This window comes from Pogoniulus pusillus, chromosome 16 (genome assembly GCF_015220805.1).
Source record: "Pogoniulus pusillus isolate bPogPus1 chromosome 16, bPogPus1.pri, whole genome shotgun sequence".
Classification (NCBI taxonomy): domain Eukaryota; kingdom Metazoa; phylum Chordata; class Aves; order Piciformes; family Lybiidae; genus Pogoniulus; species Pogoniulus pusillus.
Window position 1 is genome coordinate 16896396 of NC_087279.1, and position 26319 is coordinate 16922714.

Here is a 26319-nt window from a genome sequence, read left to right on the forward strand (position 1 = left end):
TCCTTCTGTCTGTAGTTGCTGAGTTTATGAAGTAGAATCACAGAATGGTTTGGGTTGGAACAAACCTCTAAAGGTCACATAGTCCAACCTCCCTGCAGTAAGCAAGGACATCCTCCACTAGATCAGGCTGCTGAGAGATTTGTTGAGCCTGACCTTGAGTGCATCCAGTGATGGGTCCTCAACTACTTCCCTGCACAACCTGTTCCTGTGTTCCACCACCTTCATGGTGAAGTACTTGTTCCTAAAACCCACTCTAAATCTCTAATTAAAAACCACTGCCCCCTACCCTATCTCTACAGGCCTTTGTAAACAACCCCTCTCCAGCCTTCTTGGAGGCCCCCTTCAGGTACTGGAAGGTCACTATTCGGTCTCCTCAGAATCTCCTCTTCTCCAGTGAACAATCCCAGCTCCCTCAGCCCGTCCTTGGAGATGAGGTGTTCCACTCCCCCAGTGATCTTCGTGGTCCTCCTCTGGACCTGCTTCACATCTTTCCTGTGTTGAGGGATCCAAAGCTGGATAGGGTACTCCAAGTGAGGTCTTACCAGAGCAAAGTGGCAGAATCCACCTCTTTCTATCTGCTGGCCACACCTCTTTTGATGCAGCCCATGACATAACTTGCACTGCAAGCTCACATCTTTGACTCATGCCCAGCTTCTTCCAAGTCCTTTTCTGCAGGGCTGCTCTCTATCACCTCATCCCTCAGCCTATATTGATAATGAACATGCTTCTGACCCAGGTGCAGGACCTGTACTTGGTCTCACTGAACCTCATGAGGTTTACATAGGCCCAACAATGTTCCTGAAGCAATGCAGCAATAAGACCAGTAAACCAACACTATATGGTCCTGCTTCAGGACAGGAAAAAAAGGTGCAAAAAAATCAACCCACCAATAATCTAAATACTTCCAAAACCCCACTTTAACCTCCTCAGATGATTTTGTGTGCTCAACATCCTAGTAAGATTTCCTACAGTCTAAGTGATTAGCTCAAGTTTCAGACTTCTTATTCTGAGGTATTTAGCTTTGGTATCAAGGCCATGTGTGCTTTTGCATTGCTTTGAGGGACTAATCACAACAAAAATCACACTTGGGCCTTATATAGCAACCACAAATGGTCACTAAAGATTGATAAATCTTAACAATAAGCACCAAAAAACTAACAGCTCAACAGAAACAAGATGTAAAAACAAACCAATACAATCCACAAACTAACAAAAGCCTTTTTTTCATAGCCTTGACTCAGCTTTACATTTGCTCCACAGTTGCTCTCTACAAGATATGCCACCAAGTTTAAAAAACAGGAAAAAAAATATTTCCATATGATAGTGCTAAATATGTTGCAAAAAATACAACCACAAGGTATAAGCCTTTTGCCCACTCCTCCTTCTCAAAGAGGACAGGCAGACATTATCTTTGAATCTGTTTCCATGACCAGAAAAGACATATTAGTGGTTAAACTGTAGAAAAAACTCCTGAAGACTTAAAAGGCACTGAAACTGCATGATTGAGGACATGAGCCCACCCCCAGCTCTGCCAGACATTTATCTGGTCGTTTCTGCTCCATCTCTGAAGACTCAGAAAGAATCAGACTATTCCCAGCTTCAGAAATGTTGCACCTGTAACTTCTCCACTAAACACCAGGGCAGTGAGAATGAAGCATCTGCACTACCTGCAGTTATGGGAATTCCTGCTACTTTACTGAGAGTACAGCATCCTAAGGCTTCAGTCTACAGCAGAACACACTTACACATGCCTATTCACATGAAATGCAACAGCCATACAAGACCAGGTACATACTGGAGAGAGTAAAGCAGTACATTAAAGACAACTAGATTAACTTGATATGGGTTCCAAGGTTTCCTCAGGGACTGCAGTGCCTAAAGAGACGAACACTCTCCACCTGCACATGTTTTCCTTCAAACCAGTTAGTTGCTTCAGGCAGTGAAGTTCTGTACCAGCTTTTTGTGCTAGTTTGAAGCTAGCTAGAATGTTTTGGTGAGAAGAACTACATTACAGGCTGTGAAAAGAAAACAATGGTGATGTCTACTTCCCTCATAAGCTTGCTGAGATGTATAGGAACAAGAAATAAAAACATAGATAACCACTCTCACTGGGGCTGCTGGCTGAGCTGCATCTCTCTAACCTCACCCTTCATTTTGGACTAATCCACTTTGCTTCCTAATCCCCCTGGTCGAACCTCTATTCTTCCTTGGGACTGGGGTAAGGTTGAGAGGAGCAGGGGGAAGGTGAAGGGGTGGATGAGAGCCCCTCCTGGGGACTCAGGTTTCTGGGAGGGGAGTTGTGTTTCTGTATTCCCTTTTACCTTGTATATTTCTGTATATACTGTAAGTATCTGCTTGTAAATTGTGCTAAGATGTAAATATAAGCTTCATTCCTATTTCCAGAGCCAGCTGAGTCTAGCCTGGGTGATTTCTAAAGTGTGGGGGGCAGGGAACAACCAAACCATCACACTTGTCCAAGAAAAGCACAACTGATTGAAATATTCCCTAACCAATGTGTTGATACTTCTGTATTGGACTATAATCACAGAATGTGAGGGGTTGGAAGAGACCTTGAAATATTATCTACTACAACCCCCACTGCCAGAGCAGAATCACCTAGAATAGATCATACAGAAATGCATGCAGGCAGATTTGGAAGGTCTCCAGAGAGGGAGACTCCACAACCTCACTGGGCAGCCTATTCCAGAGCTCTGTCGCCCCCGCAGTGAAAGAGTTTTCCTCTATGTTCACGCTCGTCCCATGCTCCAGCTTGCATCCATTGTCCCTCATCCTATGCACATAATATTTTACATCACTTCAGCACTGAGCTCAGAGAGGGTGGCAAACCAAACCTCAGACATCTGAACAATAGCTACAAAGTTTCTGTGAATCCTGTTCTGTTTCAGGGCTGTTTCACACTCAGCTCTTCATCTTTTCAAGTTCTTTTAAAATGCTTACCAGATGACATCATTACATTAGCCTATCTGGGATTCCATCTCATCCATGCCCATGTTGTGATACAAAAAGAAACAGCACGTTTCACAAATCTCTGAGCACTTGATTATCTCAGGACAGAAAGAATGTGACCAACTAGCTGGGATTTTTCCTCCCAGACTACTGAAAAACCTCTAACTACAGAGCATCTGTTGCCTCCCTCTGGGTGCTCAGAAGAATTACTGAGTTATGAACATCATAGAACATTTGTTAGAATTTCTTTAAGCCTATGTCAGTCCATTTAATTTCAGATGACAGAAAACCTTGTTTGCTGGATTTTGTGTTAACTTCTTCAAGCTCTTCCTAGTCAAAGGATCTCTTCACCTTTAATTCTTGTTCACTCTTCTACCCTATCTTAACAAGATCAGCCCAAAATAAAGTTTCATGCAGCAGTGATAAGGACTGCAACCACATCAGGTGTATCTGAAGATACACTCAGATGTGCAACTATGAACTTGGACAACCTATAAATATGAGTTTGCAAGTAGCTGGAAAAAAGATATAGGTATGAAAGTTGTACCTTAGGGGTACTGCTCAGACACCTTGAAATTCATGACTCCTCTAAACTTTATTTCAATCTGGTGCTCAGGCCAACTACCTTGAAAATCATGAAATGCACAAGGATGCCCAAGAAATATGCAAATTAACACCTTGATCATAGATATTTGCTACTAGATCCTTTTCTCTCTATCTCTCTGTCAATTCACGGCGCACCTGCAGCTTTAGATGGCTCAAGAAACACCAATAAGAAACAGACTTTAAAGCTTGTACAGATCAATTCTAAGAAACTAACAAGAATATTTTTTCTGGGACAAATCTTCAAGTCACCAGTCCAAAAAAATAAAAGTAATGGGAAAAGTGATGAGACTGATGAGGGGGCTGAAGGGAAAGTCTTCTGAAGAGAGGCTGATGGAGCTGAGGTTGTCCAGGCTGGAGAAGAGGAGACTTAAAGGGCACCTTATCACTCTCCACAACTACCTAAGAAAGAAGTTGCAGAGCAGTCAGGTGGGAGTCAGGCAGATAGTGATGGGACGAGAGGGTATGGTCTGAAGCTGTGCCAGAGGAGGTTTAAGTTGGATATTGGGAAGCACTTCCTCACAGAAAGGATGATTAGGCACTGGAATGGTCTGTCCAGCGAGGTGGAGTCACCATCCCTGGAGATCTGTTAGATAGGATGTGGCACTTGATGGCCTGGTGTTGGATTATAGGCTGGACTCTATGACCTCAGAGGTCTTTTGCAGTCTCAATGACTCTGTAATGTGATTCTACTCCTAAAGCGTTTCAAGCCCTAAGGTACCTTGGCTTTGGATATAAAATACTCACTGGTCATGGACCCCATACCAAGGAGCTTCTTTTGTACTAAAATCCAGTAATAGTATACTTCTTACAACATTGCACACAACACACTATCCCAACAGAAAAACTGATATGTTACAGGAAGATTCATGCACTTCTCTCAGACGTGTTTCATCTTAAGATGCTGAACAAGATCTTTGCAAAGAAATTAAGGGATGACTTTTTTTTCTCTCTCCTCCTCTCCGAAAAATTACTTACAGACTGCTAGGATAAAGAAAATAGTCATCTTTAATTCTCTCTTCACCCTCCACAACACTGAAATAACATCAGTCAGGGTTATAAACATCTGTAATTGCCAAGGGAACGTACAATACATTCAGAAACTCCAGGCCCACATATCCTGTAGCTGTGCACTTCACAAACAAAAGGTTGGGGAAAGAAAGAGGGGGTGGGGTACAGGGAATAAAGGCTTAAAGATTAAAGTCCCAGGCAGAGACAGACGGCTCCGTTTTTTAATAACTGAAAACACGAGCTGTGCCTGAATGTGCTCATTGTTTTATGGCGGGGGGGAGAGGCTACGCACGCTGGACTGGCTGGCGACAGAACTGCCTTTGCATCAAAAATAAGATTTACCAAAAGGGGGAAAAAAAAAATACAAGACACCAGACCCATGCCCTAATTTCCCCCTCTTGTAATGGTTAATGATGCATTCAGGTAGAAATCAACAGATTATCCCACCTAGCCTTTATTAAATTGGGGAAAACCTCATGACTAGAAGTACCTGATTGTCACAGACACAAGTGAAGAGATGTCTGAAGGCTTTATGCCAGGAGGGAATACAGACTATGACAACAATGCTCACAAATGAGCATATCTATGAAGCAACTAGCTTAAAAATCAATTTCTGATAGACCACATATTTTAGCCTCATAGCACCGGTTTTGCTGTACAAATAAACTGAGCAGATTTTTACATAGATTCAAGAAATGCAACTATCATGAGGAAGTTCTTATTTTAAAAAGCATCAGCTATATCACAGTATCATCAGGGTTGGAAGAGACCTCACAGATCATCAAGTCCAACCCTTTATCACAGAGCTCAAGGCTAGACCATGGCACCAAGTGTCACGTCCAACCTTGCCTTGAAGTGCCCCAGGGACGGCGACTCCACCACCTCCCCGGGCAGCCCATTCCAGTGTCCAATGACTTAATGAACAAAAAGGTATACAACTTGCCTTCACTTCAATCACTACATAAAAGTTGTTCATTTAAAATTATGTGCTACAGTATTAAAAAAAAAAAAAAAAAAAGGAAAAATGTTTGGGTTAGGTTTCAAAAATGTTTTTTCCTCTCAAATATCCAAGAACACAAGATGACTACTCAATATTCACAGTTACACATGTATTTGTTCACAGAGTGATTTGCCATTGGAATGGGCTGCCCAGGGAGGTGGTGGAGTCACCATCCCTGGAGGTGTTCAAGAAAAGCCTGGATGAGGCACTTAGTGCCATGGTCTGGTTGACTGGCTAGAGCTGGGAGATAGGTTGGACTGGATGATCTTGGAGGTCTTTTCCAACCTGGTTGATATTCTATTACTGTACAATTCCACAATAGACAATCTGTATTAGAACTATTTTCAATCTAAAAGGGGAAAATATTTGTCATTACTTAGTGACTGGAGATTTTTTTTGAGTTAGATCCCACCAGTGCCTAGGAATCCATCTGAAGTTGAATGCAGTAAGCCCAGTCTCACTACCAGGTGCCAATAGCCTACAGGTAAACAAGGGGTCTGAACAAACACATGAAACCAAAAACCATTAGATCATTATTTCAGTTTTACTCTCATCTAGCTGAAGATGTTACTGTAACAGAGCTTTTATTTCTTTATGGGTTTTGTTTTGTTCTTTTATGTGCCAGCTCTGTTTTAAATATAGCCAGAAAGGAGATAATTCAACAAGACAACAGGCTCTTTTATCTAAAACCATGAGATTCCCAATCATAACTTCTTGGGGAAGCCTAAAATAAGGAGCAGGGAGGCACGCAACAGGAGTCAATGAAATGTAGTCTCCTGCCCAAAGCAAGCATGCTGTGCAGGGAGGAATCAGTTGCCACAACACACACAGCTCCTTAGCCAAAAAGAGTCAGACCTGGAATGCTCCCACTAGCATTCCCTCTTTGTTGCTACAATGCTTCTGCATCATCAGCTACTGGACCTCTTGTTGAGATGAAAAATATTGTGAAGAGTTACTGTCTGTTTAGCAAATTTAAAAAAAAAGTCCATGTCAGAAGGGGAAAGGAAAGGAAAAGCCGAAACATGAGCTCATGAGCCTGTTAGAGAGGATAAAGGCAAGCTTTGTTTTACTTTATTCATACCAAGTATGAACGAGAGACTCATCGCTGTTTTGAGCATGAACTGCTAAATTTTTGTATGCAGCACTGCCAACTTTTTTTCCCCCTCACACAGCTGAACTACTCCTCTTTCTCAAAAATAGCTTCTGCTGATGCTCCAATCAAGCATTTAAACCTAGATGAAATCTCTGTAACAGCAGACTATCATTCTGCCCATGCTATCAATTTTGATGCTTCAGAAACTCATACAAAGGCATTCATAAAGACAAACCTTGATTATACAATAGATGCTGTCCTGAAGTTCTTGTATGTATAGACAAGTATATCACAATTAAAGTGTTTGTGGGTTTTTTTAACAGTAAATAAAATAATTTGGAGGACACAGTGGCTATCTAGTCACACTAATAGTCAGGCAACTGTTATTATATTGAAGATACTTCTTTGAACAAGCAGTATTAATTCTTTTTCAACTTTCAAATACATAAGTCAACCCAAAAATATAAGACAACATTTTAAAAGTACAGTCTTTGGAGGAGAAAAAAAAACACTAGTAAAAAACGTCTGTCCCCTAACAGCAACACTACTCTCAAGTGCTGTCTCTAAGAGAGCTCTAGACGACAGCAGAAGGCAGCAAGGTAAAGCGCAGTCTGGATTCTAGTTTCTTGCTCTCAGGAAAAGGCGAAGAGGGTGGTAATTTACCGTGTACAACCAAATTGTACATGAAAGTTTAAAAACCAGCCAATTAAAGCTAACATTATGGAATGGAACTGAGGGTCCAAGTGGAACACATTAGACACGCATTCCAGTCAATGGCTCCAGAGTCCGCCTGCAAGGCAGATACTGTACAAAGTACAAAGGGTCAAGGAGTTCTTCTCAAAGCGAAGCCCAGCTTTGACCAGGACCCGTGACAGCTTGCCTAGAAGATGAACGTAGTGCCCAGCCATGGAATGACATCAAGGCTGTAGAGCTAACACTTGGTCAACACCTACATTGACAGGATGTCATGGCTAGAGATTGAGAGTTACAGCAGTCAAGGATGGGCACATCTCACTACAATTAAGAATCAAATGGAAGGGGAAAACAAAGAAAAGAACTACTATAATTAATAGTAATAAACATGCCTGTTTCAGTTTAAACTTCCTCCTAGAAATCTCTGTCTTACATTCACTGAGAGAGTGATTTCCCATTGGAATGGGCTGCCCAGGGAGGTGGTGGAGGCACCGTCCCTGGGGGTCTTCAAGAAAAGACTGGATGAGGCACTTAGTGCCATGGTCTGGTTGACTGGATGATCTTGGAGGTCTCTTCCAACCTGGTTGATTCTATGATTCTATGACTAGGGATTTCCCTTTTTTCATACAGTTGCATCTAGAATGATTAAAACAACTACCAATACTTAGTGCAAAGCTAGAAAAGAAAGGCCACTTCAAGTTACTAGCACGATATTACATTTAAGCTTCAGAGTCTTCCATATTTTGGAGCTTGACGAACCTGGACTTCGATGCAAGTTTCTTGATTTCTGTTACAGCAGTGCAGAGAAGTGCTGCATTGGCACTCCTGCTGTAGCAGGCAAACAAATGGAAAAACAAACAACAATTATATTACTCCTTGTGTTACATACTTCAACATACTCCATCCACAGATGAACCGGGAAATTCATCAAACCTGATGATACATACTTCTACAAGACTTAAAACTGTGTCACTTTCAAACCTTCACCATCTCTGAAAGCCAGTAAGAACTATAACCCTTAAATGAACAGCCATGTTGGATCAAGGATGAAAAAAAAATACCCATAATGGAAAAAAAAGACAAAGCAAAACAAAGCATTTTTGCCTCAAACACCTGCACTGCTACAGCGGTACAGCGCCTGGAAAGACACATCTCTAAAACGAGTCCATCACAAACAATTCAATTAAGGATGCCAGCTTTGGGAAATAGGACACTTGCATTCTCTGCACTGTGCACAGATAATTAGAGCCAAAGTAAACAACATTGTTTTGGGACAATTTTTTCTGGGCACAGCCTAGCCAGCACTCAAAACTGCCTCACTGCAATGCTGAATATTAGCTGGTTTGTTAGAATAGGAATTTCAGATGGAGAGATAGAGTTGATGTCATTAAATTGTTCCTGCTAATGTTTTATGACTTAATACTCACAAGGAAAGTTATTATATGCAAAAACACTGCAAACTTGAAACCCATCTCAAAACAGTGATGTACTAGTTCATCCTCTGATCACTTTTAATGACGTTTTCAAGGTACATAAAGACTTCAGCTGCTATTTATTTTAAAAGGTAAAAACTGACTCTCCAAATTAAAGAAAGAGAACTCTTGTACTCTGTTATATGGCCTTTAATCCATGTGGAGGGTAGACCCTGCCTAACAGTTCAGTATCAACCTTGCACATACCCTGTGGTTCCACTAAGTCACATCACCATTGTGCCACAAAGTCTTCTCCACAGAAGCCATTATTGAGCATAAAGTACTATTTCACACTTGTTTCCAGGTGGACAGAAGAGCTTTTGACAGTATAGTTACTTTTATTTCCATTTTTGCTGACTAGGATTGCACAAAATACACCTCATTTCAGAGGTCAACAGTCATGTAAATCTCACATCCCAGTACTTCAGAGCAAGGGAAATTATATCGTGTGGCGTATGCCATCTAAACTGCTGATGCTATGAAGCGCTCCAGATGCTGCAGGTTTACATGGTATTTGTGTTTCACATTAATACATTCTCTGTATACAGTCCACTGAAATATAACAAGGTGATGCTCCTTGTGAAGGAGGAAAGCAGTGCAGACTTTGATTACTAAATAAAAACCTAGACACAATACTTGCCAAGACCATCTCCTGTATTGAGAAGGACTGAAACTTAATGATCTATAACCACACTATTGAGATAAGATACAGCAGCAATGCCTCTGTAAATGTTTTCAACAGTACTAGTAGGAGAAAAAGTGAAAAAGCAAAAGCTATAAGCAGATGACTTCTAAACAAATTGTTATAAGTGCCATTAAAAAATGCTATTGCAAATGGCACTGGCAGAGCTAAAAATAAATCAATAATAAAACACTTTCAATGTCTTTATTATTTAAAAGCAGATACTCATGGGAATAAAGCTTTGAAGCCAACTAAAGAGCAAAACACAGATCTAGTCTGAGTTTGGACCTTAGTCCTCCAAGCTTCTTTACAGAGTTTATTCCTGTGAGGCTGCCCAGACTCAGATGCCCAAGCCGGGCTCAGAATTGTTACTTCTACAAAGCCGCCAGCGTGCATGGCACTTCGCAGATAAACAGAAAACAAGAGCCCAGCTTTAGAAGCCCACAGGCTAAATTTAGACCAGTTGCTCCCTAGAACAATGAAAACATTTTAATCTCAGACGGAGACAGGTTATTTTATTGCGTCAAGTTTCATACTTAGAAAAGCACAGATCTTGCGAGGGGAACATACAGAAACCATCAACATACTAAACCAGGCCTTTTATCTCTAAAACCCCTCTTAAAAGTTTTCTATTAGGCATTTGGAAGGATCTTAAGAGGTGAAGTTGTTTAACACAAGCTTGCACAGTAATTTCATAGTGCACCTCAAACACTATATAAAACGGAACATGCTTAGATGATCACAGATAGGTCAAATGAATTCAGGGCAAGTCCTCCAGCATTCTCTCTAGAGTCATCACTTGTAGTTCAGTTGTTGATGCATCCTAAGGTACAGGCATTTTACAAGTAGCAGAGGCAAACTATGTTTGTGAGCAGTAATATCTTCTGGTTAAATAAAACCTCACTGAAGAGTAAAACCTTCAAGACCAGAGCTGTGCAGCTGTGACCAAGAGTCGTCCAAAAAAAAAAGCACAACAAGGCTCCCAGCTCTGCATCCTATACTCACCCTCCTATGTTTCATTTGATAATTATGAACCGCTTCTCTCCCAAACCTAAATCTAAATTTTCAGGCTGACAACATCCCGAGGGAAGTGGGAAGAAAGCCCACAGAAAACAAAGTCAGCTCAGAACGCACATCGCTCTGCCAAGCTCATGTGACCAGCTCTCAGGAATGCTGGCACTGCTCGAGTTATTCAATGGAAATATGAAGCAAACAGACTAAGAATCCTAGACAAACATGGAAAATAATATGAAGTACAAAGCAGTAATGCTTCTACTGCAAAGTATGCTGCACCTCTACATTTGCATCTCACTGTTTAAAAATGAAACAACATAACCAGCACATTTCAAAAGGCCACCAGTCATAGCAAAAATTCAAAGAACAGCAACTACAGGGCACTGAGCCATCACTATCCAGCTTGGATGGGACTCTGTGGAAACTAAACATCCAAGAAGTCCAGCAAAAATCATCTACACTTATTAACTTAACCTCCATAACACAAATTTCTCAGGTGACTAAAGAAATTGCTAAGGAAGAACACAAAATAGTATCAAAAGTATATAGAGAATATCCAAGATGCACACCTCTCCCAGTAACTAACTCACTCTTAGACAGTTTTGCTGTGCATGAGGTTTTTTTATACATACCCTTAACAATTGTTTTTCACTTCTTATTTAGGTTTTGTTCCCTATTCTTATCTAGATTTGGAGAGAACAACAAGTTCTAAAGCACACTTTCTGATAGGAAGAGCTAGAGTTACAGAAGTGGGAGCAGAAAACTCAGAATCAGAGTTTCACCTCTAGTGAGCTTAAGTAAATAGGCACTGCTATCTAGTAATCTAGTCACTTCAGTCTTCACAGCTAATGATGGAGACAACTGCTGTTGAAGAATCATAACAGAAGAGAAATACAAAGGAACTTCATTAAGTAAATCTTTACTGACAATTTAGCATAATTTAGAAGAGTTCCTTAAAAGTACTTCCAATAAATTATTTATTATGCTTAAAATATCATTTTTCCCTCAAAAGCAAGTGAACTATCTTTTTACTTCATAAAAATGTAACATTGAAATAGCTTTTTTTCTCTTCATAAGCTTTAAGTAGGTACAGAAAATTAGTCCTTAATAACTGGCCTACATGGAAGTAAAAAAAAATTAGATATAATCATGAACAGATATTTCCTTTTTTCCTTCTCTCAAAGTAAAACTAGCATCCATTTACATTATTTTTCTTTCTAGTGTCTGCACTGGGGAGGGGGCACAAGAGACTACAAACACAAGAAAAACATAAAAAACCAAAATTGCTCATTCTTAGTCACCATGGTTTTAAAACATTTCTCTGAGTAGCAGAGAGTGTAAGAGTTAAGTGCACAAAGAGAAGATCTGAGTCTCCCAAACTGCTAGATTCTGTTGGTCCTAGGAAAATTAAACGCCAGCATCTCAGAGTTTAAGGAAGAGTTCACCAGCAAAACCAGAGCTTTGAAGTTTTCAGTACCAAGAGATAGCAACAATCTGCTCCCTCTGCAGAGGGGCAAAGAAGCCTATTTCATTACAGTTCCATTGATAAACTAGAACTCATGCTTGCATACTGTTAAATCTGGAAGCAAACTGAATATGTAATTTTAAAACACAAATACAACAGATTAAACAAACTGAAGTGATGCAAAGACGAGTTATCAGCAACCTTACTTGCCCTGCAACACATCATTCTACATCACAACCCATCAGTGCTCACCTAAATTTAATCCTTATGCAGTTAGGATAGAAAATGAAAAAGGGCAGATTTCTTAAACGGCAGAGGACAACATATAAGCATCAAGAAATTGCCCTTCAACTCCATTTTCCACTATGTTGTCCCTCCTCTATCCCTTCTTTAAGGAAAAAAAAGATTTATTTTTTTTTTAATCTCTGGAACTGCCACCTCATGAAGAAAAAAAATCCACTGCACCTACAAACTTTGAGGTCAGCCTGCTACGCTGCTTCCTTCATTGTACTTGGAAGAGAAATGCCATGAACCAGGCAAAGGCAAAGCTTGGAGACAGATGTCAGAACAAAATTTCTCTAAGGGGGAAAAACAAAAAGGAAAAAAAAAACCACACAGACAGAAACTATCACAAATCACATTTCCCACTTTTCTTCAAAATAATACATTTTTAAAAGCAGGTAAGATCCTCATCAAAAGCTATGCCAAAGCTATAAAGCCCTTTCCACTGCTTCCTTGCCTGTTCCTGTTCTTACACAGCAACGAAAGAAAAAAAAACCTCTGCTGAGATTGCTAGGCGTCAGCTGAATTCAATAAACCAAGGCTATCTCTAACTGTAAATACATCACAAAGATAAACGAACGCATAATTGGAGAGTACTAATCACTGCTTAATGAAATGTTGAAATCACCAAGAAAGACTACAGCATCGGTGATTAGAGCTCGATTTTTCTGGTTGCTCAGAGCTGAAAGAAGGGGAGAAAAAGAGAGAGACAACTCAGGCATTTAACACATTCTGCAACGATCATTACCACTTAGCAGCAACCCCTACTTTCCAGAACATAGCCAATTGTCAGACTAGCCGGATGGGTTATTTTGGTGACCTATGCCGAAGTCACATTTGCCCCCATAAGCTGCTGCCCAGGCATCTTGAATTTGAACTGTGACTGTTAACCATACAAGTCTCTTACAATGAGTTTTCATAAATGCACTATTTCAGCTGAGCTGATCATGGCTGCTTGTATTGCATCTCTACTGCACTATGTTTCTGATCCCTAAATGAATTCATTGCATTTTTAGATAACAGAAGACCTCGCTTTAGCATCCCCTTAGAAGAAACTAATGTCTCATTCACAGAACAAACTGAAAAAAAGGAGGAACTTAAAGGCTGGGACAAAATACATGCAGATCTTTCAGAGAAAGTGTTCTTCTATTTGTAAGCTGTTAACAATATTCTCAAAACGTCTGCATTTTGATGATTTTATTTTCAGGATCAAATAAAACCAGCAAATCCAGTTGCATTTGAGAGGGTATGAAGTTGTTAGCTCTCCAAGTGAAAATGCTGCTATCACATGCCGCTAAAATAGATACTAGACAGCTCAGCCTCATTCTTCTAATGATTTTGTTCCAACCTTTATGTGTCTAAGTTACTGCAAAATGGTTGAAAACAATACACCTAAACTTTGAAAAGATAAACTAATAGAAATTTCACTTCAGTCAGTTCTGGTTTTACTTCAAGTCATACACAGGAATACACACACAAAAAAAAAATCTCCATAAACCTGACATCACTTTATATGTGGTCTGAAGTTTTCCTAGCTGCAGTCAACCATTCTACCAGGACAAAAACAGATATCTTTAAAATTCCAAGGGAGAAGAATCAAGTGCAGCAACCAAAATAACTGAATCAATTTGAGTACAGTTTAATAAATAATAAAAAACCCACCACAATACACAAACAAAACAAATAAAAACACTTTGGATTTGTTGTGGGTTTTTATAAGAAATAAAAGTTACCAATTTGCTGATTTCTCAGCTAAGAAATAGACACTGGGGCTTGCATTTTTCAAAATATATTCATATTGTATTTGTTTAGCTTTAAATTACCACAAAGAAAAAACCACCAGCCTCAAAAAAGCAGTGCTGGCTATTACTACAATAATCAGCTATTTCATACAGTAAATAAAGCTTCAAGACAAAACACAAACACATTTAGGACACATAATGAAAAATCACCCAAACATCCTCCCACATGAAATTTGTTAGTGAATACAGTTCAGTAATGAAAACACATCTGGAATTTCAGCCACTGTTTTTGGGGTTCTTTTAAGGATCTTAACTTCAGTTAAGAGTTCAAAACTCTCTCCTTACTCCAAAGCGTATTTTCTCCATGCAAAGCTTGGTACAGTTCAATTTAACCAAATATGTATCTTTTTCATATTGCCCCTATATGCACTACACAGCATCACAGACAAGTGAATCTCTTCAAGAGATTTCACTCAAACTATCCTTTTGGACAGAAGTTGCTCTTACTGGAGACCACCGTACACAGCAGTGTAAAGCAAGAGCTCAATTACAAACACATGGGTAAACATCACCAGCCACCACTTTATCACAGCACTTGAAATAATGGGAGAACCTCTGTTGTTCGGTGAAAACCTAGCACACAGCAGGCAAATTCAAAGGACAAAACTATTCCCTTAATTCCCATAGGGATGCACAAGTTATAATTTTTGTGTGTTTAGCAATACTGTTGTTATGCCATACATACTATCAACATTTTGAGGGTTTTAATCATGTATGTATATAAAGATATGCATGTAATGTGTAAAAAACTGCTTTTCAGGCTTTAATAAATTATTTTAATGAGGCAAAATACAGTATTATTTGAAGTTAGAATATTCTCAGAGAGCAGACAGGTTTCAGTGTTACATGCCCAGAGCTGGTCCCTGAGGTGAATAGCACTGTTGACACTTGGAATTTTGTTAGTGCTGCTCTTCTCAATACTCTAAACTGAATATTCATGGTACTACTGAAATCAGGGAAAGATTCTGATGTTAGGTGCTGTCAAGAATGACAACATATTTTGGGGTTTCTCTTGTCTCTAAATGCTGTCTACGCACTTGAAATTCCCTAACGAAATACCTCTTGGTTGCTTCTCCCAAAGGACATTTCATAAATTCAACTTCAAACTCCCAAAGCTTTGTACTCAACACATAGTATATGATTCTTAAAAACAAACCAAAAAACAACTTTAAAGAAGTTAGGGAAGAGTCTGGTTCCAAAGCTGCATAAAAAAGCCAAATCACTAAATACTCATCTGAATTTTTCTATGCATATTCCAGTTTTGCAGGACCAGACAAGCTACCTCTATAAAACTGTGTGCTATTTGTTTCATCTCCACATTCGCAGACACACTCACATTCAGTTCCTCCACAACCAGCATGACCAGATTGGTGGTCATTGGTATTCAGCATCCTTCGAGATGTACCTTCAATAAACACAGAAGTGTGAGGTTTAACAGCAAGACTTGCTGATATGTCCTAAGGCCTTTGCGGTCTGAAGGAGACAAAGTGCAGCACTATTTCATGGCTTTTACATTAGGAGCTCACCCTTGAAACAGATCATTCACAGACACCTACCTTGACCCATATTTACTACTTTTCCTGCTCTACTCCAAAAGATGACCAACACACAGGAGCTGCTGCTGCTCCATCAGAGAAGCAATCACCCATCAGCAGGTGAGAGCCCAACAAGAGCAGCACGAAGCCCAGCGAGGACTGAGACATATCACTATTACTTTACACGGATACTCTAAGCCACATTCTAAATCACTGCACATACTAGAATGCCAGCGTGGATAACCACTGCCAGAACACGACACAGAATCCCCCTAAGTCAACCACAGGTTCAGGTAATCATGACCTCCCTTTCTACAACATAAATGCATAATTTCCGCACCACTCTTTGATGAAGGGACCACAGACTTAAAAAGAGGAAACAATTACAGTCATTAGAATTTCACCCAAGCATGAGATTTAATCTCAGGCCATGGTCCTGCCAATGGCTGTGGGGGTCTCAATGGAGACAAAATTGCTCTGTGGGAGAAAAAAAAAAATGCCTCGATGATGACATTAGTCAGCAAGAAAGACTGAGCTTTGTCTTCCATCCAACAGCAGAGTCAAATACAAGGAAACCATTTTCCCTCCCCCTCTTCTTGATCCTAAAAAAGAAAACTCCAATAATTTTGTTTCTTCCTCTGAAATGCAGTTTTCACATACTTTGGAAACTTTCCTCTCCCAAGCAAGACTGCTGGAAGGGACATCTTTACTGTAACAAAAGTAAACTTAAAGAAACGTTTATGGCAAAAGACATTTTCCCTTGCCTATCCTGGTTAACATAACTAAATCGTTCTGTCAACAATCCTCAAACACTTCTACAGCTTTCCCTTACCCAACAGCTTCTTGAAGACCACTTCAAAACATACACATACAGGAATCATCTCTAAAATATGCTCACCTGCTCCACACCACATTTAACGGAAATAAAAGGCGAGTTTTTGCCAAACAATCAGACCCAAGGTTCTACAACTGAAAAAAGCATCCCAGATCTAAGAGCAGCAGCTACTTTTAAACACCAACTATATGCTGAATTCCAAATAAGACACAACACAAAGAAAAAAATTGGCACAGAAGATAAAGTGCTAGAGGGGATTGTGTCAAATTCGCTTTCCTGGCACTGCAGAAAAAGCAGATCCGCAGTGGACAAAACAACCTTCACAACCCTTCTATGGGAAAAGAAGACAACACCAAAATGACAACAAGAAAAAAGTAAAATAAAGAATATAAGAGGGTTTAAAAAAAAAAACAACACATAAACCCAAATGAATAATCTCTTCTCTGACACTTAGGGTGACAGGCCTGAATTCTTACCCAGATCAACTTCTCATTAAAAATAAATATATATATATGCCTTAAAACTCAAACTTAGGCTTTTACCCACCTCCCCCTTAGGATACTCTCACTCCTGAATACAATGTATCCATTTTTAAGTTATCTTCCCTGTTCCATTTTCTTTCCCCCCCCTATTTGCCAATTCTTTCTGCTGTCACATTCAGCCTATATATGCACATATATATACAGGCATGTACATTTATATCTATCATTTGGTCACAACCACTCCTAGTGCTGGTAATTCTTATAATTACAATCCAGTGTAGAATTAATCAGCTGAAGTTTGTAACAGAAATCATAATTCCAGTTGGAAGCCAACACTAACCATTTCATGTTCATTTGAAGAGATTAGATAGGCTGTGCAAGAGCATTTTGGTAGAATAACCGATAAGGAGATGGGAAATAAAAATTATTGGTGTTTACTTAGCCTGCAATGCTTTTTGAAAGCAAACTGTTTAAAGGAAGCACTTCAGAATGGCTATTTAATCTGAATTTTACAGATAGCACAGAGAATATTTTCTCACAGAATGCACAGTATCTTTGCAATCATAGCTATCGTACAAGCTGTTCAAGTCTGTCTTTGCTGCAGCTCTCACTCAATTTTGCTCTGAGCTGTGACCCAGAGAACAGAATGCATTCAAGAATCCAGATGAAAATTACCACCACAGGACATCTGCCCTTGCTCTTTCACTTGCCAGGCCAACCTTAAGGTTCCCAGACAGAAAACAACTAGCTGCTACACAGAAAACAACTTCTTATTCCCCTTAACAGTGACAACATGAGGGCTTGGTCTGCTCACTTAGCCAGAAAATCTGTTGCATGGCTGTTTTACCTAGATTTTTCCATCTCAATTTTGTCTTTAATGCTTGATAATCAGTACAACAATCATTCAAGTACATGCATTATTATGTCTAGCAGGAAAAAAACACAAACCAAACCAAACTGTAGCAGTTTAAGAACTAATGTTCTATTTTGGTTCCAAATTATAAACAAGAGGGAGGAACCTTCTGGACGTTCTTCTGAATATAAAGTGAATGAGCAGAGCATTGGTTGTAAAAAGAATAATAAAGTCTGTATCATTCATTGGTTTGCTAATTGGTATAAACTGTCAATATATAAACAATTTCTCACTGTTTGTTCCTTCTCCCTTCTGTCTTCCACCTCTTCCACTGCTCCTCTGTGCATAACTATTAACCTTGACTGACAGGTAAGATGTAAGGCCTTGCTGTTTTTTTATCTGAGGGGAGAGGTGCCAACATTGGTCCCTTCTAGGCTTTCTTTGTCCAGGAGGAGGATTGGATTTCTGTATTAATTCTAACTCGTATAGAATTGTAAATACAGAATATATTCTGTATATAGAATCAACCAGGTTGCAAGAGACCTCCAAGATCATCCAGTCCAACCCAGCACCCAGCCCTATCCAATCAACTAGACCACAGCATTAAGTGCCTCATCCAAGCTTTTCTTGAACACCTCCAGAGGACGGCAACTCCACCACCTCCCTGGGCAGCCCATTCCAATGGCAAATAACTCTCTCTGTGAAGAACTTCCTCCTAATGTCTTTTATCTTGCTGTAAAAATATAGCTTTATCTTACTTCCAAGCAGTCTGAGCTAGTCTATTACATTTTATTGGGGGGGGCGGGATTTTCCACCACACAAACCAACTTCCAAAAATCACAGAGAAACACATTAAGGAAACAAAGTTCATGATTCTATCAAGCTAAGCTAGCTATTAAAAGAGTTCTATACAAAAGCAGTAGATCATCCAACACAGAGACAGCATTTGCTAATTGAAGACAACTTCTCAAGCTAGAGAAAAAAATACAGTGGAACCTTAAGTCAGTTTGTTGATTACTAAACCACTGAACTGGACTCTTCAGCAAGCAAATATATCCATCAACAGTATAAAATATTACTCTGAAAAATCAGCTTTAAATTTATTTTCACCACAATAACTTCAACTGAAGAGATGCTTCATATTTTACAGGAACTTGTCCTAGATTCATGCAGGTATTTATAAGACTTCACTATATTAGCTGATATTTAAAGCATCTAAAAATGGATTAACAAAGCTTGATGACTCTCCCAAACAGCTTACAAAATAACATCAAGCAGAAGTGAAATGGGCATGTGGTTATTTGATGAATGCTTGCACACAGTGTGATGGAACAAAGAAATTCTGTTTTTAAATCAATAGGAAGAATGGGTAAGCTGAATTTGTGAGCACCATTACAGCACTTGGATATTATTTTCTCCTGAGAAACTGTCAAGTTTGTTTCAAATAATCATGTGAATAGCACCATTTTGCTGTATGCAAGCAAGCACACACAGCTACTAAAAAGCTTTGTAGGACAGTTGTTCTATATTAACAAGAGACAGTTTAACAGTCAAAGCACAATGAAGCCACTCCTGTTTACAAGCTATATTTAAGATTGAGGATTCATTTATAAATCACATATATCCAGAACAAGATATGCACTTTTTTTTTTTTCACTGAACACAGGAAAAAGCACATTTCTGGTACAATTCTAACAAGAAGTGAATGTGATTATTCACGATAAGCTTTGCGAGCAGAAGGCAACGGCTCACTTGCTCAACTTAAAGGAAGACTTCCTGCTTTGCACTCCAATTTTACTTTAGAGTTGATGCAGAGTTCAGGAGTTGGTTGAGTTTGTCTATCTTTAATATGGAAACCAGCTTCAAGTCAAAAAAGCAGAAGACAGCATAGAACAGGAATCACAGCAGGCAAACAGACTAGTCTTGCTGCCACCCCACTCAAAACATTAACACAAACAGAAATGAGACAATGCACAATTAATAGAAAGCTTGAATCATTAAAGTTTTGATACAGATAGGGAAGATTTCCACATGAAGATCACCGTTTTAAAGTAGCCTGGTACACACACACAATCAAGCTTAATTCTGTTCACTCCCAAACAAACCCTACATAGCTCAGAAGAGGTTCAAAACAGATTCAGTATGACTGCTTTGCTTTTGCCAAGTTATTAAAGTGACATGAGCAAAGAAAATAATTGCCTACACTACATTCCATTCTTCACACATCACCGATTGCCTTCGAGGTTAAACTAGATGCTATTTCCATAAATGCAAGATAAACCCCCTAGTCCTATGTATGTAGAAGAAAGTCATACCACTCACACCTAACTTCAGTGAAAAGCAGTTGTCTCTTCTCACCTCTGCTACTGGTGGCTCACGTAACAAGAAACACCCCACACATTTTGATTTAAGGTATAGAAAGCACTATACAAAAGCTGTAGATGAAACAATACTACATTTCCTTAAAATACAGTGGGTATTTACTTTATGAGTGGAATGACTAAGCCACAATTGTCTTCCAAATCTCCCGCTTAATTCTAATTCAGTTCAAAGTAAGGTGACTCCATCCAGGCTGACCTGCTACCTTGGCTACTTATCACTAAGATCCTGCGTTGTAAGCAAATGCTGCCCTCTTGTGCACTGTAATATCCAGCAGACCAAGTAGCACTTTAGAAGTTGGGGAGAGGGAGTATTTTAGAGCAGCAATGTTTTTGTACCAGCTGCCTTTTCTTTCTGCACAGCTCCTTAATTAAAAAAAAAGTGGCTTTTGCTTCAAAAAATCAATAAAAATACTCCCTTGTCAGACAAATATCAGGCACCAACCCAAATTAAAGTGAATTAAAAAGAGAGACAGTTTCCATTTCAGGAGAAAATGTTTTCATTTACAGAAATAAAGTTTATTTGTCAGCATTTTACAAGTACCATGAACTCAAGAAGTTTATTAGGGTTTAGAAAACATTCACGTTAGTGCTAGTTGAACTCTCTTGGCCCATGAGTGCTTCTGTAACATCAACAACTACATAATTCATATTCATGAGCCTTTACAGTATGTGGGAGTTGTATTTAAGTTTTTTTTCCTCACTAGAATGAGGGTCATTATTAGGCTGCTCTCATTTCAAGCTAGCAGACAAAGTCCTCAGGACTTCTCTCTGACCAGAATGGTATCCACTGACCATCACAGAGCACTCCCTCCAGAGAGTAACAGGTTTCCCTCCCTTCAGCATTTGCACTCAACAGCAAGAGGCCTCCACATAAATATAAGTCATCTACATGTGCAATCTACAACTGTAAAACTCTGCTTGTTCACTCATCTAAAATGGAAAATACAACAACTGTCACAACTTCACAAATGGTATTAACAAGCAAAAGTTGACATTGACAGAAGTACATTTTCATGACAGTAATTCAAAGGTAACCCTAAGTTTACAAATCCTCTTAAAAGCTTACAATAAATGCAGTGAATCTACTAATCTGTGATAAAAATTACTCCTTTCTTTGGTGCTATGTTAATCTTAAAAATAATCTGCATCTGACCAAACTCGAATGCTGGTAGCAAGACAACGTTTCCCTTGATCTGCCAAGACTGTTTTCATTGTACTCATTTGCATCAGCAAGACATGCTTTTGCTATGCTCATTTCCCCCTCCTGAAGCTCTCCTGCAAGTTCAAAAGTCTTGGCCCCTCCAATGTATCAGGTATGAATTAATACCCTTCCTTAACAGAACACAGCAGCAAAGTAGAAACAGACACTTGCAAGGCAGTTTTCTTTGAAAGGAACTGCAGGGACAAATGGTGACAATGAAGCTCTAGTCATAAAGTAAAAAGGTCAAAGGTTCAGACAGGCATAAGGATTACAAAACTACAAGTTTGTCAGAATTTCACCCCCACACACCCCCTGGTTTAGACAACCAGGGTCAAGCAGTAGCTTTCCAATTAAAACCCCATAAGGCTACTCTGTCCTTTGAACTTCACAGGGAAAAGATGACAACTTTTTTAGACAATCTTTTGAGGATCCATCTCAAAATCCAACCGATAAAGGGCATCTGACAACAGCTCACCTAAAACAAACAGTACAGTATCCCTTCACTGCATGTGTGTGGGGGAAGCTCAGATGAGGTAATCATGTTCTTCTGTATTAGTGTGTTGACCCTTCGTAGGGCATGAAATTAACCATCAGCAAGTTAAAAAATCTGCTACTGGTTAAACTACTTTGCTACGCAAAGTGGTCCTAAAATGAAATATGAAGATTGAATTTCTTCCAGCAGATTAATTCACATAACCTCTCTGCAGGCACCCCTTACTGCTGAACTCTTTGGAAAAACCATTTTAGATCCTACCAGATGCACAGGTCTGTGACAAACAAATGTAAAAGCAACTCTGATTTTGACAACATCAACATAAGCTTTTCAGATGGTCAGAGAGCTGAAAACTAACCAAACAACAGACAGCTAAACACACACAAGAATGACAAACTACCCCATCTTGCTGTGAGATGTTAATACCATTGAATCTCCACAGCAATAGAGCAAAACAGTAACAGTAAAAACAGTAGCACTGCATTTTGTAATTATTCCTTTGTAGCAGAAAGCAAGCATAAGGGTGATGGGAGCACTTCTTGCTACTTGTCATAAGCTAAAGAAGTGACCCTTAAAACGCTGTTACTCAGTTTTGCTTTGTCTGATTAGCAAGTCAGCTACAAACATGGCATTTGTTGTGTTTCTTGACACATGATAGGCAAGATCCTGCTAGAGCACAAGGCTTGAAATCATTACAAAATAAAGACTTCTTGCTGTTCAAGAGAGTAAGACAAGTTCAAGCTATAAAGCTATGCACAATAACTTAATACCTTCCTGCCACATCAGACACACAAGAGCCTGTTGTTGTAGAATAAACCATCATGGTTTAAACACAAGGAAAACCACCACGCAGTAAGTCAATTGCCTATCATGTATTCCATTCCAACCTTGACTCTCACCTTCCAGCTAAAACTTCAAGAAAGCATCTTGGATGGAACTGTCTGCAGCATTTCCAATTCCCAGCATGGAGGTATAGAAAAAAAAAATACCTTTTGATTTAATATTTGATATGGTTTGTTCTCAAGGACAAGCTTTTCAAGAGAAATGTAGCCACACAGAATGAAATATGACTTCCGTTTTCAATTCCATTTGGTTACTGCTCAAATATTCTGCATTGGTTCAATCCTAAACCATGCTTTCTAAACAAGCATCTTGTGAGCGACTGTGAGAAGTATTTGCAAGGTCAAACACTACCTGGCACAGCATGACAAAAATGCCATACTAGATTTAGCCATGAAAAATTCACTTCAGAAATCAGATAGATACAGAAACATGTTAAAGAAGGGTAAATAGTAATATGTAATCCACAAACCGATTTAACAGCTTTGTTCAGATGAGAATTAACCCTGACAGCATCCTTGAGAAAACAGAAAATACTACAGCTAAGAGAGGATGGGACTGGACAGGAAGAGAACCTGGGACTCCACTGATTAAAATGGCATCCTGGAAAAGAAGGGCTGAGATTAGGAGGGGGAAGACTTCTATCTTCCCTTGGGAGCTTTAAAGAAGGAACCCTTTGAGGTAGTCGCCTCCTGGAAGACCTGCCTGAATAACAGTGCTGCAAGGACAGTGTTTCTATAAGAGGAGGACACACAAGGGGCAGCTAACTACTGTACACCACCCTCAAAGAAAATAAGAACACTTCAGAAAATAAGAGTATGTAATAAAGTATATCCACACTTGAGGCTCTTACACAAGCACTGCACACACATGACTAACACGCATAGGAAGGCTGCATCAAAGCTGTTTTGTCATGCCACCCTCCAATTCCTCACATCCAGCTCCCTTTCACAGAGCCATCCTGTGTCTAGTTCTTCTGTAGGTTAACTCACATCTACAGCTACTGCAAGATTTCATTTCAGAAGACCCATATTTTAAAGACTGGGGAGAAATGTGAGGTGCAGAATAAACACAAGAAGATAAAGTACTTTGAACTTATATTTTACATTAAATAGGCATCTGTAGCAACAGAGAAATCAGACTCCATTAAAATAAAAAACCACCACAACGTAGTAGCATTCCTGGTGGCAAAGAAAACTGAGTTGGCAACACTGAAATACTGACCTCTAAACGCCAAAGGATGTATCCTGTGTCAGAAGATATGCTGTATGTCAGTTTGAGTTTCACCAAACTATACTAAGACTAAGCACCTACAACAGTCCCACAGTCACAGATCATGTTTCATCATCAAGGCTTTATCTTTTAAATCTGGTACCAAAAAAAAACAAAACCAAACCAACCAACCATGCACCATCAAGACACATGCATGCTACCAAGAAAACTGACATTTCTGACTCTAAGTATTAACACAATACTAATGCTGCATTTTCTCTGCAGCTTTCTTAGAACACAGAATTGCAGTTGGTCATGCTAATCAAATGTATTCACTAAGATGCATAACCTGGTACAAGTCAAACTAAGGAAGTTCAACATACTTGTGTGTCTCAACTACTACCTATAAAGAATATTTTTTGCTGGGAAGAAAACTCCATTGTGCCATTTAGTCTATTCACTGTCCATATCCCTTCTCCCAGCAAGGTCTATCAACGTAGAAATCTGAATAACTTAACCACTGTGGACAGCTATGACTAAATGCTTTGCAGTTCTTCATAAAAACCTGACTGGAAGCAACAATAAGTTTATGTATTTAAAACACCCAAGATAAGTGTTTAAGCGATTTGTAAGTCTTGTTTCTCCAAGTTTTCCCATGCTTCTTCACGAGAAAGTTCACCCCATTCAGAATAGGGGGGGTTTGTCAGGAAGGTAAGCCTGAACAGAAGTCACTCTTCAGTACATCCAGAAAAGCTAGCAAAACAAACTCTGTTTTAGCAGATGATCAGGTGCTTATGATTAAGAATCACAGAACCGGTTTGATTGGAAAAGACCTGTAGGATCATCAGTTCAATCACCAACCTAGCATCACCACAGCTGACTAACGTAGAAACAGCACAGGTTTTGGGAATCAGGCACATAATCATTCCTCACTTGCAGCTGTAGACACATTAACGGGACAGAATACCTTGTTGCTGGTGAAACTGAGGGATCAGTAAATATTTATTATCCTGTCCAAACAAAATGCCAACAGTACAATTCAGTTACTGCTAACACCATTTACCAATAACTTCTATTCAAAAAGGGGTTGATTCGTTAACATTCACTTGGTCTGCACCTTAGTCTCAACTGTGAAGAAAAATGCATAGTCATAGCAATCCAACTGCTACCTAGATGACACTAAAGAGACACCAGCAGAGGAAATGCAGAAGTGAACTTTCAGAGGGCCCTGCTGTTGCAGTTTATCAATCCATGACACCTGTAAATGCCCTGCAGCTCTAACTCCCTTATATCCTTAGCCAAGCACCAACCACCTCTTCCTTCTGTTTGCAGAAGATGGAAAGAGGGAGGTGTTATTTCTCATAGAACAAGGTGAACTAATTCCAACTGAGCTCTAATGCAAACCAGATTAACCTCCCATATCATCAACAAAGATTAAAAACGTGAAGTTACTAAAATCCACAACATTATTTCTCAATAGCAGACTTTTTAGAACTCCCCAGTCTCTCCAGGACAAAAGTTTGGCACAAGCACATCCAGCAAATACACCACAGCTCTCAACCACAGGGAATATCAAACTCTGACAGCTTTAACAAATGAGCAAACAGAAATTAATATCACCCTTAAATACAACAAGGTCTCCATACACAATAAAGAGAACTTTTTTTTTCTTTCCCAAGTGTAAGGAAACTGAGCAGGCCTTACTGTCCAAAGAGCACTCGAAGGATTCACAAACTGCTTTTCTACAAGTACCGGCGGTTTATTTTAGGGGCAGTGATTAGGTAGCGTGAAAGTGACGAGGGCCGCGAAGGAAACTGACAGCCCACCCACGCCTCCCACCCCCCGGGCACGGCCAGGCAGCCCCAGCCCGCGGGACTCCAGTAACCCGAGATAAGCGCCCAGCTCAGACGGGCAAGCACAGCCCTGCTCGCCTCACCGGCACAGCCATGCTGCAGCTCGGCGGCACCCCAGCAGGGGCCTCTCCGCCACCGGGGCCCCGGGGCGCGCAGGAGTTACCACCCCTGCTCCCCGCCTTACCGCCGATGATGGTGCGGATGAGGGAGGCGTGTCCGGGGCAGTCGACCAGCGTGAACTGAAGCTCGCCGGGCCCCGGGCCCATCTGCGGCGGCAGGGCAGTGCGCAGGCAGGAGAAGCCCAGGTCCAGCGTGATGCCCCGCGCCCGGCTCTGCGGCGCTCGGTCGAAGGCGGCGGTGGAGCCGGTGGTGCTGAGCGCCCGCGCCAGCGCTGTCTTCCCGCTGTCGATGTGGCCCAGGACGCCCACGTTCACGTTCAGGACGCGGGGTGCCGCGGTCCCGGCGGCCATGACGGCGCTGCGCCCGCTCGGTCCGTCCCAACAGCGCCCCTGCGGCAACGCGGGACCGGCCGCCGCCGTTCCGCGGCCGC

The 26319-nt window shown here is 40.2% G+C and overlaps 1 protein-coding gene across 4 annotated transcripts in view; it reads right to left on the reverse strand.

Annotated features, from left to right (window-relative positions):
* EEFSEC (eukaryotic elongation factor, selenocysteine-tRNA specific) overlaps positions 1–26319 on the reverse strand; it is a 144798-nt gene extending 118479 nt beyond the window's left edge. For all 4 annotated transcript variants that reach the window (XM_064156795.1, XM_064156797.1, XM_064156798.1 and 1 more), the window contains exon 1: positions 25954–26319. In XM_064156795.1, the coding sequence (XP_064012865.1) occupies positions 25954–26239 (286 nt within the window). In that variant the 5' untranslated portion in view covers positions 26240–26319. The remainder of the gene's footprint in view (positions 1–25953) is intronic.